This window comes from Lonchura striata, chromosome 1 (genome assembly GCF_050655825.1).
Source record: "Lonchura striata isolate lonStrDom1 chromosome 1, ASM5065582v1, whole genome shotgun sequence".
In the NCBI taxonomy this organism is placed as follows: domain Eukaryota; kingdom Metazoa; phylum Chordata; class Aves; order Passeriformes; family Estrildidae; genus Lonchura; species Lonchura striata.
In genome coordinates, this window is record NC_140703.1 from 76,568,792 (window position 1) to 76,585,508 (window position 16,717).

Here is a 16,717-nt window from a genome sequence, read left to right on the forward strand (position 1 = left end):
GCTTGTAGTTTAGAAGAGACACATATTTCCATAAGCTAATATCTCCAGCTCCTTCCTGGAAAGCATTACCTGCTGTGAGAATGTGTGAGTCAGCAGTGCTGCAGCAGCACTTGCAGGACAGGGCTTAGCAGAGCATCTGCAAACAGTCGGGGTGAAAGCAAGTAAAGCTCTACTGTGGAAGTAGGTAATGTGCTGATTATATTCATAATCTTTCTGAAATGAAAAAAAGCATCATTTAAAAAGGCAAATGATCTTTTGCATATTTGAAAAGAACTTGGTGAAGTCTAAAGACCATTAAGATACAAATTTTGAGAGACTAATTTAATGATATTCAGCCCATACGCAGCCCATATTTATGCAATTCACAGTAAGAAATTGATATCCATTTAACATTGTTTGTTCCCTGGTCCATTGAGTGAGCTCTGACTAAACATTAATAGTCATTATGCAAAACAAAGCCAGAAAATAATAGGTGAGATAATAATCTCATTAAAAAATGTATCAATGTATTGGTATTTAAGAAGAGGATGTAAAAAATTTTCAGAGTAGTTTGCTTTTTGAAAACATGTGTAGACTATAGAAAGAAATCCAGATTAAGTAAAGAAATCCAGGGTTTGACTTTCCTGTTGCCATGAGGTCAGAGAGCTGGACTGAAAAAACAGATGGGAGATCCTTTGTTCTGCTGCCTCAGCAGAGGGAGGGCATGGAGCTCCATGGCCTGCAAGAGACAGAAGAGGTCTCAGGGGGACCTAAACAATTCTTCTATTATTTCATTCTATGTGCCAAAGCTACTAGCAAGTATGGATCATTTAACATGTATTATTTAATCCTTATTTTCTAAGAATGTGTCATTAGTTAGTGTAGAGATCAATTGTATTAAAATCAGGATTTATACTGGATAAGGAAGGATGAATCAGAGTAGAGTGAACTGTTCCAGTCCATATCAATATTTGATTTTAATACGTTATCAAAAGCAGCTACACAGAATATTCTGTACATTTGTCATTTTAGAAGCAATTACTCTTTCCTGGGATTTCCCTAGAGTACAAATATCTTCTGAATTTCACTTAACTTAGGTAAATTTATATACTGAAACTGTATGTCTTTTCCTAACCAGTTTGGAGAACTGTAATTTTATATTTTTGACAGGTGCTATTTTCTGCTTCTAATTATGAGAGAGAACATTTTGCTGCTTGGTTATCCACTTCCTTTGAATTTCTGTCTTGTCAAGTGAGAAATGCTACATTTACTTACCTGTCTGAAACGTGGAAGTGCATACTTCATTCTTTTCTAGAGCATGTGCCAAAATAGGTACTGAAATACATGGTGTAGACCAAAATGCTTTTTGTATAACCTGTGTTAAGCAGAATTTTGCTCATATTACTAATCACTAACAGTGATAAGGTCACTAATCACCAATATTCCAGAGCTACACAGGGGGACATGCTATACAGAGTGACATTTCTTCTTGATATCCAGTATTTAGAGAAGAGCACGGAACTAACTTTAGTACAGTATAAATGCAGTCATAAAATTAATTATTCCTGATAATTCCATGAAAGTAATGGATTTTTTTTTTTAATGCAGATTTAAGGATGTTTTTTCAATTTTTTTTTTTCTCAGTAATTTGAAGTTAAGCAAAGTGAATTGAAAGGTAATAAATGCATCTAATCCCTTACCAAGCTCTCTGGAGGATCTTTGAAACCTATTACATGTAGTCATATGTCAAGCAAACAATCTCCTTAAATTCCTTTGACTGACTGGTCTGATAATTTTTAGTGTGGAATTCCTCAGACTATTAGGAATTCAGTAGGAATATCAGTAGGAATTCATCAAATGTCAAGCAACAGTTAGAAAAAAGCTGTGAGATTAAATATTCAGTGATAGAAATTGAATATATTTACTTGTTTGATGTGCAAGAAATGCTGATCTGTAGTGTTGCATGTGCTAGATCCTGATTAATATTTCATTTAAATTTGTGTAAAAAAAACCCCATCTTATTGAAGATGAGTGAGTATTGTCACCATAAAACTGGGAAAATTGAACAAAATAAATAGAAAGTCAGGTTGTAAACTTTTAAAACAGAAAGACAAAAGCTTTGTCTGATGTCGGTCATCATCATAGCTCTATGGAAATCTTCCTAAGGTTGTTCTTTCTTTTCAAGTGTAATTTCTCTGTGATTCCCTAATAATTAATTCCTATCAAGTTAGCATGTATAGACATAATGCTCTGGCAGCTCCCTGGAACCAACCATATATTTAATTCTAAGAAAGGCAGATTACAGGTGTAAAGAGGAAAAAAAGATTTGCATAAATGCATAAGAATTTTGTACTTCATCTACCATTAAAACCACTTTATAGAAGCATGATCATCTCAGCTCTTTATTTGTATATGAATTATATTTAAGGATACTTCCCTTAATACCAGTTCACTACAAAAATCTTAGAGCTTCAGTGTCACATCCCGTTATAGTAAAAGGGAGAGGAACAAGCACTTTCAGTGAGCACTTCATCTCAACATGAAGTAGTCATCTAAAGTCAGAGAGATGAATCATGCCTTAAAAGTGCTTCTTAACTCATGTATACATAGTTTGAAAATTATGTGACATGAATTCATCCTTCTAATCTCTTAATTTTCTGGCCCTCCTATCTAAACATCATCTTGGTATAAATTACTATTTTCATACATCTGAGATGACTTGCTGTCCTTATTTATTATGGCAAATATGTAAAAATGGTTATCTTTAATCAGTATCAATTTAATGTTCTTTTGCAATCCATGCACAGCATTTTAAGTCAAAATATTTTCAAACAATTTTGTTATAAGATACCACTTTTAAAGCTCTGATTCCCTGGAGTGCCCTGCTTGCAACTCTGAGCATATTTTGTTCCATGGCAGTAAGCAATCTATTCAGAGTTTAGAAATATTTCCTCTGGGAAAGTATTGCCTGGAGAGCAGTGCAAAATCAGAGAGAACATAAGCAGAATCCAAGAGGGGGAAAAAATGGTTTGGTTGAGCTCTGTTAATTGCTAGTTATTTCTTCTGGCACCATTGAAAACAATCTGCTTATGTTGCTTCCAAAATGACAAGATGAATGGTTCCACAGTCATCACTATTAAAAGGGTAACACCAGGCTGAAAAGAAAAGAACAGTTTTGAGAGAAAAGTGGAATCACTCCTTATAACTAGATAAAATTATAACCTTGCATTATTCATTCATTCTTTCATTCATAGGACAGACATTCACTATTAAAATATGATCTGCTGAGGTAAGATTAGATACTTTACATTCCGGTTATGACTTAGGAGTATATTAAATAGCAAATTCAAAGGCTAGATATTTTAAAATCAACAGCAGCAAGTTTCACTGAAAAGTTCAAAAAGAATCTTCTGAATCAATTGTGATGATTTCCATTAAGTCATAAAAATTAATATAACTCCAAAGAACTGGATAAAAAGTTAATTTATTCCAACATTTTATTGAAAAACTAAAACTGAAACAAAAAACCAAACCAGCAAAACCTCCCTAAAACCACCAAAAAAAGCTAGAAAAAAACCTACAAAAATCCCCCAAGCAAATTACAAGTTTTGGATTATCGTGTCAAATCACTGGAACTTGAGACCTTTTTCATTGTAGGGCTGTTTCTCAAATTCATAGCTGAGAAGATTGAGAAGGAAAAGAAAACACACCTAAATACATTGATTTAGAAAGCAAATGCTACATTGCAAAATAGTTTGTGTTAGGTTTAGTCAGCAAAAATTAACAGTGTGTGATGATATTGAATCGATGATAAAACAAGAGTGAGAAGTACACTTACCAATTCAGACTAGTGAAAAGATGTAGCACGAAAATGAGTGAAATTCATCTTACCTGGCTTTGGACATTTCTCTACATGCTATGTATTGGTTAACTTGGGAATGATTTTCTTATGAGTCCTCAAAATTTCTTTGGGAGGAAAAAAGAACACATCTTACATATGGATTTGAGATAATTTGCTATTTCATTTCAAAGTGCAACAATTCTTTTTGGTGTAAATAATGCTTATAGCCTGAATTATGTATGATTGCTAATTCCTATTAATATTCCAACTAAAGCTGTTCTATGCCAACTTCCTTGTGTCCTGATGCTAAAAAAAAAGCCCCATCACAGGCCCCAGCTAAAAAAAAAAATACAGTATGACTAAACCAAACTCAAAATCACAGGATATGTAGGAAACTCCTTAAGTATATGAATAATATGCCACTGGACAAAGAACAACATAGGCAATGGTCAACCAATTCTAATTCAAGTTTGTTGAATGTTTGTGGTTTTTTCAAAGACAGCTAAAATAAATTCAAGACCAAAGAAGATCTGGCAAACATTAAAGTTTGTTATGAGTACTTTGAGCTATAAAAGTTTGAGGTGCATTGCTATCCTTTGGCAACACAAAGTTGGTTATGCTACAGGTTTAATCTCATACCTGTTTGCTTACTGACTTCATTGGTGAGTCTGCAGTCTATGAAATGGATTAATTTGAAATATGTGTTAATGAGGGGCAGTCTTTGTGAGTCTCAAATCTATTTGACTGGCACTTACCCTACTGATCTCTCTCCCATCTAACCTTCACAGGTTATAATGAACCCTAATAAGTTCATTCTTTGTAGTTCATTTATATGTCTTGAAGACATGATTCTTCCAGCTCATTTTTCTGATATGGTAAGCAATTCAGGGATTTTGCATTATATCTTTCACTTTGTAAATAGGAATAGCTACACTGAATTTCCTACCTATTCATAGTTCTCGGATGTATTTTAAACACAGATAGTATGAATGTAATGCTGGGTGATTGGATTCTTCTCCACTATTTTTTTTCATAACTTCTGAATGCCTTTTGCTTACCTGGCTGTAATTTGTACTTCAGACATTTGTTGTGAATCTAGAAGGACAATGTATGCAAGGTACATTTGATTGTGCTATAAATCTTTAGAAGAGGGAATATGATGCTTCTGGTTTATTTGTGCTACCCATAAACAGAAGGAAAACTTACAAGATCACTGAACATCAATGGCAGCTGGCAATACTTTCACATAGAATTTTTTGAAATCATAATAAATTTATAACATTGCTATGTTTTCCAGGTTTGCTTGGATTTAGTTATTGATTCCTATATATTATGGGCTGATCTTTCACATAGTCCAGGCTCATCAATTTTGGATCTCTGGACTGTGAAAGGCAGTTTTGCTAAATAGAATTTTATTCTGTGCAATATTTCCATTAAATCTCATTAAGGTCCAGGAATAAAAAACTGGGCGTGTTCTCATTTTTCTAATAAGCAAGTCATGTATACTTCAGATTTTTATTTTAAACCCATTTATCCACTGGACTAATCTATACCTTGGAACTTCTTTGTAATTTAGAACTACCCATGGCTCTAAGGAACTGAAAGGCTAAAGGAAGAGAGCAAATCCTTTAAAGCAATGCCCTGATAGTTATTTTTACATCACCTTGTAATCACTTTGTTAAACACACTATTATTAAAAATAAAATGATGTATATATCTACTGGTATGAAGTATCAGCTGAAAAAATGCCAAAAAACCCAAAAAAATGCTAAAAAACCAACTTGTTTGAAAAAACAAGTTGTCATCTACAAATTTCCTAGCCTTGTGTTTTGTTTTTAGTAAAATCAGGATGAGAAATACTACTATTCTTTAAAATAATTAATTGGTTAAAATATTGACAACCCTCAAATTTGATTTAGGAGTGTACAAACAACCATTTTGTCACCAAAGAAAAACAAAATTGACATGTCATCTGTGGAAAACACTAGAAATTATTAATAGTAGGGTTGCACAAAATATCTATAGGATATTGTATAGCAAGTAATATGAGAATCTCATAAATTATAGAGATAAGAGACACTTTCCCTGAAGATTTAAAAAATCATAACAATAGAAAGAGCTTGTCTAGCTCATATAGTTATACTTAAAATGTATTTTATATGTATCAGTTTATACTGATTGAAAAATCATCACTTCTTTTATGTTGCTGAGTAATTAATGCTGATTGTTAGTCTCAGCCCATTGATTTAAAAAATAAACACATTGCTACAGTTTGCAGTATTGAACCGGTATAACTTGATTTGTCACTGAAGTTTCAGAATGTGTTGTAAATGACATAGATTGCCATCATAAGGTATTCAGTATTGAAAGTAAAGATAGGTGTGATTTGCTGTCAGTCAGCAAATTTGCTGAGAGCAAAACAAATCTCTGAAATAGCCATGGTTATAAAGTAGAAAATGTGCTAGTAGAAAAAAAAAACAAGTTTAAAAATTCTGTAAGGAATCATAAAATGACAGTTAAACATCATGATTCAGAATTGTAAACACAAGTGGCCAGTATCATCACATTCTATTTAGAAAGGCAGAAATAGTCAGTAAATTATGTAGTTGATTATTGTACTCATTCATCTGGGGATTGCTGAGGCCCCAGCAATATAGTTCAATATGAAAGATTTGTTATTGTTTAGACCAGGTTGTAAAATCTATTGATTGTCCATATGCAGCATGACTTATTCTTTGAAGTAATATTTGTGCACTTGTTAATAGGATACTGCAGCCATGGATTGTAAAAGGCATTTTAGATCACAGACTTTATGGTTTCCATCTAGGAAAAGTAATAATAAAAAAAGCTTTAATATTCTTCACATTCTAGTATTTTAAGCCATCTAAACCAAGAATCAATTTTACTTAATTTTTTTGTCTTCGCTTTTCTGGGCTGCTCCAGGATTTTATATGAAGGAGTGTCAAGTCTGTGATAAGTAGATATCTAGAATATAGTTCAGTAGTCTCAGCACAGCCATCTAGTACCATTTTAAATGCAAAATGTTTATAAAGAGCGTACAGATATGACATAACACCTGCAAAATATACATGCTCTGTTGGACAGGGAAATAAAAAATAGCATCTACCATTAAAAATGCTATCAAACACTCTTAGGGGACTAAGTAAAGTTTCTGTAGTAGGACTGCTTGTTCTTTCCAGTCCTTATTTTCCCCAGTAAAAATGAGATGTATTATAGTTAGATATGTAATAATTTAGGGCTGTAATTTAGTTTCCTGTGTTCCTGTGCCTCCATGGGAGCTGGATGTACGAACTGCTTGTTCAGCTGGTGGAGGTCTCATCCTTGCTTCAGGTGCCTTAAAGTGGGTGTCTTGATAAATTTAATGTACCCTGTCTGATTTGTTGTGCCTCATTGTCTGCTCCAGAAGGAAACGGGTCTCCTGTAGCTCAGGGGTGAGGTGTGAGAGGCTGGTGGAGGTGCTGGGAGCTGCAGAGGTACTCAGCTGGCACTATTGCATGTTAACCCACAGGATAAACCCAAGAGGCTTTTTCTGTGTTGAAAAGGTCTCCATTGGTGGGAACATAGTTTCATGAAGGGTACTGACTTTAGGAGTAGGACTTTTGAAACAAATTAATCTCCTTGATTTTTGACATTGTCTCTTTGGCATTATGATATTTGGCATCTATGCATGATTATAGTGAAATTCACTTAAGGAGAGGTTCACAAGTGTATGTGACATAGCAATAAAAAACCCCAAAAAACCCCCAAAAAAACCACACAAGTGGGGATGCACTTTCTGACTCTTTACTGTAAGCTGTCAACACTTTTTTCTTACTTGTGTGAATGCTAGAAGAATAGAAAAGAGAACAGCAAATTAAATTTTAGACTGGTGTGAAATACGAAACTAAGACTTATAGATAGCAGAGGAATGATTATGATTTAGAAGCATGTATCTCTTTTTTATTGGAGAAAAGAGAGACTGAATACAAAGTATATGTGATCTTTTCACAAAGCGTGCCATTTCAAAATCTCTGCAGTTAGCAAGAATCCTTTCACTGACCTAAGCAAACTTTTTATCATAATATAAGGCACTTAGGTGTAGGTATTTATTAAATATGTGATAGCCAGTCTTGGTTTTTTTAGCATTTATTTTCTATTACACCTTTCATTCAGTGACTGACCAGCAGACTTCAGATTGCTTCAGAAATTGCTTGACATGGTTTCATACAATTTGATTCTGCCTGTATTTAACATCACTGTTTAGACAGTATTAACTGTGCTTCATGCTTTTCCTTACTTTATTTTTACAGTCTTACTTAAAAATGAATGTGAAAAAAATACATAAAAACTTGTAAAACTTGAAATAAATGTTACTGAGTTGTAGCCATTCAGTGTATAAAATGGGTTAATATTTGTAATATGTTTTTCTGTGTTTCTATTCTCAACTCTAAGCCAAGTTTCTTTTTGATCCATATATTGCTTCATTGCCTTCCCTAAAGTGCAACCTGCTCAGGCAGACCTAGGGAATTCCTCAATGTAAATGCTCTTTTTCTATTTTGAAAACTGGTGTTTTTACTTACCTGCAAATCATAGAGCAAGTCAGAAGAGGATATTTTTCCAATATACTTAAACTGCTTTATTACATACTACTTGGTGTATTTAAGGATTACCACCTTAAGTGTGAAATGCAAGTTTGTCCATTCAGGTTTTATTCATTATCCAGTTCTGGAGGTTCAGCAAGGGATTATCCCTCAGTTCCTGAGGAAAACAGTTCTTGACCATACCAATTGACAGAACAAACAGCACTGGGTAAAATCATACTCTCGTGTGTTTGGAACATCTGCTTCCTCTGGAAGACACAAAATAAAAACTGATATTTAAGAGTTATTAAGTTTTAATAGAATTGAAGAGTTGTTTATATTGTTTAATGTTAATTTTGCCCATCCATTTAGGATGGTAAGAGGAATGACTTGGAGTTCCTGAGAGCATTCAGCTGTTTATTGCAACTTGCAAAATGAGTCATGAGATGAGAAAGCTCATGTGTTTATATACATAGATAGATACAATAGGACTTTGCTGTATTTTGTAATTTAATAATGAAGCTTACAATTATTTCCTTTTATATTTTTTTTAGGTTGTGTTTACTGTAACCTGCAAAGAAAATATGGACTATTAATTGTGTTGTAACATTACTTGTAAGGTTCTTCCTTATATAGAATAGACAGTTGTAGTTTGTGAGAAGTTTGTCTCCTCAAAAATTCTAATGCAAAAATTAATTTGGGATATATGTAAGTTGTCCTAATGTAATTGTTTTATGTTCTTATTCTAATTTCTTTTTTAACTTTAAAATTAATGATTGATTGTTTGGATGATTTATTGCAGAAACCTTTGAAATGCTCATCAGACTGGCTGAGAATTACACAAGCACACTTTTCTGCAATGAGTATAGAAACATGGCTGCTGAGGCTACTGTGCATGTGCAGGAGTTTTTCACAGATGTTGGGCTCTTCTTATTTGGCACAGATGTCAGCACAGAGGAATTTGTGAATAGATTTTTTGACACCCTGTTTCCAGTAGTTTACAACCATGTGATGAATCCTGGTCCGGCTGACATTTCCCTGGAATATGCGGAGTGCCTCCGAGCGGCGAGAGGAGACATCGGGCCCTTTGGCAACGTTCCCAAAAAGGCCGTAGGACAAATGGGAAGATCACTCTTGCCCAGCCGGACTTTCTTGCAGGCTCTGAATTTGGGGATTGAAGTGATCAATACAACAGATCACCTGCGCTTCTCCAGAGACTGCAGCAGAGCTTTGCTGAGAATGCAGTAGTGCCCCCACTGCCAGGGGCTGACGCTGAGCAAGCCCTGCATGGGCTACTGCCTCAGCATCATGCGGGGCTGCCTGGCTGGCGTAGCAGAGGTTGATCTCCACTGGCAGGGGTACCTCCAGTGCCTGGAGGAGCTCTCGGGAGCCCTGAGCGGAGCACACGGCATCGCACACCTGCTGCTGAACTTCCAGTCCCTTCTTCGTGACGCTCTGGAACAGGCTCGGATCAACGGGCCGGAATTATCTGAGCAGGTGAGATGCTGATTTTATCCACACTTGGGGCAAACATGACAGTAGGAAAAGTATTGCTGGTAGCTGTTACTTGTTTGACCATTTTTAGGGCAAGGAACACATTTGTATCTGAATCAGCTTTACTTGACTAAGCAGTTTCTGGGAGCACAAAAAATACTTTTCATGAACACAAGAAAGTTGATTGTTATCTGGTATGCACATTATGATAAATGTAAACAATCCTTATTTTAGATACCAGTGGCCTGCCTTAAAGGACCTATGACTTTGTATATATTATTTCCATAATTTTGGAAATTGGTATGTTTCAGAGGAAGCAGCACAGTTCATTTGTAACATGAAATAAATTCTTTCTTACACTTAAGAGAAAAAAAAAAGTTGTGTGAGATCTCTGTTAGCTGTGAATGTGTGAAGAATTTTAGGATACTGGTATAGAAAGTAGACACTATTTAACTACACTTTAGTGAAAAAAAAAATAGTATATATGCTAATTTATGAGGGTAACTACCAAAATCCAAATTTTTCCTGTATTATATTTAATCCACTTTTTTTTTTTTTTTATTCTTACATGCAGACTTCCCTGACAGCGGCATATTCTGTATTAAGTACTGGATTGGATAGCTTGGTTTGAGGAGATGCCTTTAGTTTTATAGTCCAGCCTAAAGAGGGTGTCCAGGTGTCCCTGTGCTGTGACATAAACTGAGGTGAAGGAGCGCTTCTAAGACTGCCTCAGTACATGATTAGCTGAAGTTAAAGCAGTGTTTTCTGTTCAGTAGCTGGCATTACCTCTGCTTAAGCTTGGCTTAATATCGTAAATAGAGTTTTTTTCATTTCTTACTAAGACCCAGAGTCTGATAAAAGGGGTTCTTCATCCTGCTGTAATCTGTGAATAGCAGGGTTCATTTCTACAAATGTCCCACTATATCTGCTTTAGACCAGCTAGCTTCATGAGCCATAATATCCTGCTGCTCAAATTCCTTGAGAAAAGCTGTCATTTTTTTTTTTTTTGAAAACGGTTTTTCACTGACATTTTGACTCAAAAGTGGTACACTGATATTCAGTTATTTCAGACCTACAATTGCCTTTTAGGGAAATATCCTGTTGTTCCTTTGATTTCTGTGGGATCTTCTATGCCTAGCATTTTCAGGAACAAGCTAGAACAAGCAAGTAAGGTTCAAGTGAAGGACTTGTGTTTCCTATTTCATCCTGTGTCATTTAATTTGAAAAGTTTTAGACTTGGATTTTCAACAGTGAAGTTTCATTGGCCCAGACTTCAAGGTCTCTCAGCACATTCATGTTTTCAAAATGGAAGTTTTTACAGTCTAAAATAGTATATTTCACTGAATTTTAGTAGAAAATTAAATGGGTGAAGAGCCCTCCACTTAGTGTTTTTGCTTTAGGAAAATTCCACATTGATCCAAAATATGGTACTTTAATTTGATATTCCTGAAAACTTGATGCCTTCCTTCTCCCCATCCTTCATTCAATGTAAGGGATACTAAAATTTCTTATGTAATGATATTTGTTGCCATTGTGCTTGTTCGAAGATCATGTTTTAATTAATGCTGCATTAAAATAATCTGTGATTTTAATGTGATGTGTGTATAGAAGCATTTCCCAACTTCAAAACCCACATACTTCATTCTTGACTCCAACTGTACCAGACCTAGACATCTCTCACCTAATTTCTCTGTTATAATTGACCAGTCCTTTCTCTCTTTGATCACTAATTTGGTGAAATAAGACTGTAATGCAATGATCCCTTGAAACATGGTGATCTAATCAGAATATTTTATATTTTCCCATGTTTTACTTGTCAAGACTTAATTCTGACATGTAATAAATATAGTATTTCAGCTTTAAGAGGCAGAGGAGGGGAATTTCATTGAAATTGGCTCATTAATATTTATTTTATCTTCAGAGTGACTCATGAACTGTTTCAGGTTTTGATAAGCAATTAATGCATCAGTGACTCTAGCAGACAGGCAAGTGACTCTGCGAGCAAGCAAATAATGGTTTGCTTAGGCACACAGCAGTCTGCAGTTTTAAAAGAGAATTTCATTACTTTTTGTGAGTTTTAAAGAAGTGAACAGAAAAAAAAATTAAATGTTTGGAAGCATCATATATAATTATGCAAGTGTTAATGTGACAATCTATGGATTATCCTGCTTAATGATACATGTAGTTGTGCAGTCTTTTTATTCATTCATGGCTATGTTTGTGTAAATAACCACATGTAAAGGATTTTTTTCTAACACTTTGCAGGACTATTTAAATCTGATGTATATTAATGTTCTAAGCTCTGTGTGGTGTTGAAAGAACACTAATGTCTATATAGCATTGCTTCCTTTTACAAAATTCTCTTTTTGTAGTAATTTACAGCTTGTTCCCTTTTCTGCTTGGGTCAGCAGAGCACTGTCAGCTCTGTGTCCATCTGGAATTTGTCTTTCCCTTTCTTCTTACTGTTCTAAAATCGCCTTTAATTCTGCCTCCCACAGCTCTGCTCACTGACAAATAAGTGTAGCACCTGTTCATCATCTCAATACCTGTGCATTGTTTGATGCTATTCTGCAGAATCTAGTGGAGATGTGTGGGCTGTGCAATTATTCATGTATTTCTGTATTTTCACACCTACATATTGCCATATATTTAATGCCACTTCTGTTCCTGAAGTCTATATATGTCCATTTATTGCTCAGTGCATAGTGTACCCTATACTTTTTAGCTGGAACAGAAATTTTTTATTAAACTTCTCTGTGAATGCTTGTGCAGATATAGTGTAATTGCAGTTTAAGAGAGCTGCACCATACAAAACAAGAACAACTGCATTATTAGGATAATCTGAAGAAGAGTGTAGGTAGTTCTTACACACTGGATAACAGCTACAAGTGCCCATTGATACAGAGCACCTTGCAGACTTATCCTGTGCTTCTTTTTTGGCCACATGCTGGAGTTGTCATATGAAGGTCTCTGAGCTTGTGTGTAGCCAAGAAAATCCCCACAGAGGGCACTGTACAGCCTGATGAATGCACAAGAACTTTATGGCACGTTTAAACCGTACATACATGTAAAAAACCCCAAACCAAACCGATACACTACAACAAACCAAAAACCAAGCAAACAAAAAACCCATGGAGATCTGTTTGCAAGTTATAATAAATTGTTTCATGTCACCCCCTTTCTATTATGAAACCACTGTCAGTGTTAAGACAGAAGGACAAAGAGAGATTTCAGCAAGATACACAAAGTTTTGGTGTGGCTAGAGCCTACTATCCCCAGCGTAAGGGCATTTTTGCACTCCCTTTATGTAAGGATTAATGTCACAGCCCCAGGCCATGGAACACACACTCCAGTGTCACTTACAGTGAGATTCAACAGAAGTTTAATCCAGTGTCACCCTGGATTGCCCAAGTCCTGCTCTGGCACCATCCTCAGCTCTCTGTTCCCACCCTTGTGCTTCCATCCATGCCTGCTGCCCTGGCAGCTGAAAGTTAAGCTGGTTGAGGGAGTGTCTGTGCTCTTAGCCAGAGTTTTGTTTTACTGTTCGAAGACTTGTGCTGCCACGCATTGGGTAACCTGTAAGGGAGAGGTTCATTGGGGTGGAAGAAACAGAGAACCTGAGAGAAGAGGAAAGTGGTCTGAGGTCAGTCAAAAATGAAGAAAAAGGGGAAAGGAAAAGGAGAAAAGAAAAAGCTTAAATTTCATAGGGCTTTATAGTTAAATCTTCCTTGCAAAATTTGCATACCAGTTTTGTTCTTGATTCCCAAAAGATCAATGGTGTCTGAGTTTAATATTGAATAAAAGAGATGAAAAGGAATATTGATCAGTTGTTCATTGGATATTCTGAGCACTGATGATTTTGGGATCTGAAGGAAAATGAACTATGTGACCATGATACTAAAAGATACGTATGCATATAAAAATGAGGGATTCAGAAACAAAAAACCAAACAAAAAAAAACCAAAAAAAAACCCCTCCAAAACAAAACAAACAAACAAACAAAAAAACCACAAAAAACCCCAAAACAAAACAAAACAAAAATCTGGCATTTTCTTATTTTGGAAGTGAGAAATCTGTACTACAGGTTTGGTAAAATTTTTCTATGTGTTTTTATATGTAATATAAGCCTACAAAAATTCAGAAAGGGATTTTCAAAAGTGCTATGTCTTCACTGTGTTGTAAGAGATTTCCAAACAGTTGGAGACAAGAAAAATACCAAAATTGTGGAAGCTCTCAAGTCCATTCTTTTCAGTCTAATCCTGAAAGAATAAGTTATGTATCTTCTAAAACATGGGCATAATTATATTCTATTAAGAGGGACTTTTGTCTTGGTGTTTTTTTAATCACCTGTCTAATACTAGAAAGAAAACAAGGTCTTTCTTGTGGCATAGAATGCTAGCAGAAATAAGAATTTAATAGCTCTTCTGACTGACAAATAAGAATTTAATTTTTGTCCTGGGTATTTTTGCTGGAATTGACTAGCTATAAACAGCCAGAATTGCTATAATAAAGTGATACCTATAAAGAGAGTAAGAAGGATGATACAGGAAAATACAGGTCAGTCAGCCTTACCTCCATCCCTGGAAAGGTGATGGAGTAACTAATCCTGGAAACTATATTTGAAACAAATAGAAAAAAAGTTGATTGGGAGTAATGGTTAACCTACTTGACTTCCTTAATAGGACAGCCAGGTTGATAGGATATGGGTAGAGCACTGTATATTACTATAAGTACCTATTGTGGCTTTTTTGTGACTGAAATCAGTGTTTAACCAATAACAAGAAGATACCTGCTACAGCATTTAACATAAAAATCGTGGCAACCACAACTCAGAGCATTTTGTGTGTTGGAATGGCAGTTGTATGCCTAATGTTGCTGGGTTATCCTCAAAACTGGTGTTCTTTTCCAGTGCAATTGTTGTCCTTTTTTTGAATGTGTAGAAACAGGGCTTGAAATCATGCACAGAATATTGGCAGAGGCAATAATACATGCATAGTTATGTGCACATTATGGAAAAATGGGTGTTAGGGTTATGATCTGCTCGTTTGATATATCCAGGCGTTGTACTCAAGTGTAAATTGGAAAGACAAAGTAAGTACACGTTGCTTGACATACACTTGATAATATCCTGGTTGTCTTTTATTTTAAGGTTTATGATACAGTAGGAGATGTGTGGCAAGCACTGGAAGCACTTGTTTCCATCAAGAAACAAGTTCATAATGGCAGAACATGAAACCATGAAACTATGACTGTCTAAACAAAATCAACTGCTGTGTTCCTTAGCTTCTCAGAATTTAAAATATATGGTATCTCAGCTTTTGGTAGCACTTTCAAGGTACATCCTTTTCTATGCCTCTTCTCACATTTGGTGAGAAGACATTCAAATCCAGTGTCATGTTCTGAAAAGTGCTTTTTTAAAATTCATTTGCTGAATTGCTCAGATTCCTCCCCTGTGTCTCCTACAGCGGAGTTACTTGTATGTGCTGCAGTTGCACTTACAAAGTATTATGGGCTGGCAGCAACCTTCAGTCCCCGAGCCCCCTGCAGTACCTGGGGGACTGAGCGGTAACAGAAGAGCTGGAAATGAAGGAATGAGATTGACATTGAGATGAAGGAGGGAAGAGATAGGAAGAGGGTGTTTCTAGTCTGAACTTTATTTCCCACCATTATAATCTGTTTTTAATTTGCGAAATTAGACTTCCCTAAACTGAGGCGGTTTTGGGCATGACTTTAATTGGTGAGTGATCTCCTTGTCTTAACCTTGACCCACAAGCTTCTTACTTCTCTCCCCTTTTTCTTTAGAGGAGAGGGAGTGAGAGAGCAGCTGGGTGGGCCTTTGGCTCTTAGCCAAGTCCAACCCCCCACAGTTATCAACACACCTGCCTGACTTTGGCAAACAATGCTAAGTAGTGCAGGTTGAAATGAGATATGTTCAATCTAAGTAAAGTAAATAATGTAGGAGTATATAATGGATGCATTATGCATTCGGATTTAATCAGTTTTGAATTAACCTGCTTCACAAATTGAAATTACTTGAAACATGTTAAGTTGTTCAATTTTGCTGCATTTCTTTTTTAAGATGGAGATCTGGTATGTCAGGAAAGTGTAGGATTTTTAATATACCTTCCCTTTTTTTAGCTTTTTTTTTAATAACAGAAGATTATGCAAAATTTGGGCAAAATGCACAGATCTGCAATGGCTTTTCTCTTTGCATTGACTGCATGGGGAGTCAGAGGCCTGACAAATGCAGAGTAATCAGTCTGGGCTGCCATCATGGTCTGGATTTAGGTGATATGATAGATACCTAACACTGCTTTGGAACAATGGCAGGTTTGTCTCAATATGCCTACTGGGCACTTGGACTGAAGGTGAGAAGGATTCTCTAAGAGACTGAAGTACTGCAATCTGATTCTTCAAAATTGCAAAAAGAGAAAGAAGGACTTTTTATACCTTCCCCAAAGCTGAGTAGAAGGTATGAACAAGTGTAAAGAAGAACACTAAAAATCCTTTCTGTAAGCTGTATCTGTGTTTTTTCTCTGCTTTTTGTTTTCCATTGTTCTCCATTGTGAAACAGAATAACTTCACAAAGAGCGAGGTACTGAGCTGAGCTGACTTCTGGTATCTTGGTTGGCCTTTAAATTGTTGCCAACTCCTTGTAAGGGAAAAACTTTTTTTGGGGCAAATCCAGGGAGTTTGAAGCAAATGAGCTTTCTGGACTGTTTTGGTCCCTGAAATGATATGAGTATGTACGAATAAGGGACTGTCTTGTACGTTGCAAAAGGTCTTAAAGGAAAACTGGCTTTCCCAGGTACAAAGAAGAGAG

The 16,717-nt window shown here is 35.7% G+C and overlaps 1 protein-coding gene across 1 annotated transcript in view; it reads left to right on the forward strand.

Annotated features, from left to right (window-relative positions):
• GPC5 (glypican 5) overlaps positions 1-16,717 on the forward strand; it is a 231,515-nt gene that overhangs the window by 75,853 nt on the left and 138,945 nt on the right. The window contains 1 exon segment of the mRNA XM_085588453.1: positions 9,203-9,897. Coding sequence (XP_085444579.1) covers positions 9,203-9,897 — 695 coding nt within the window.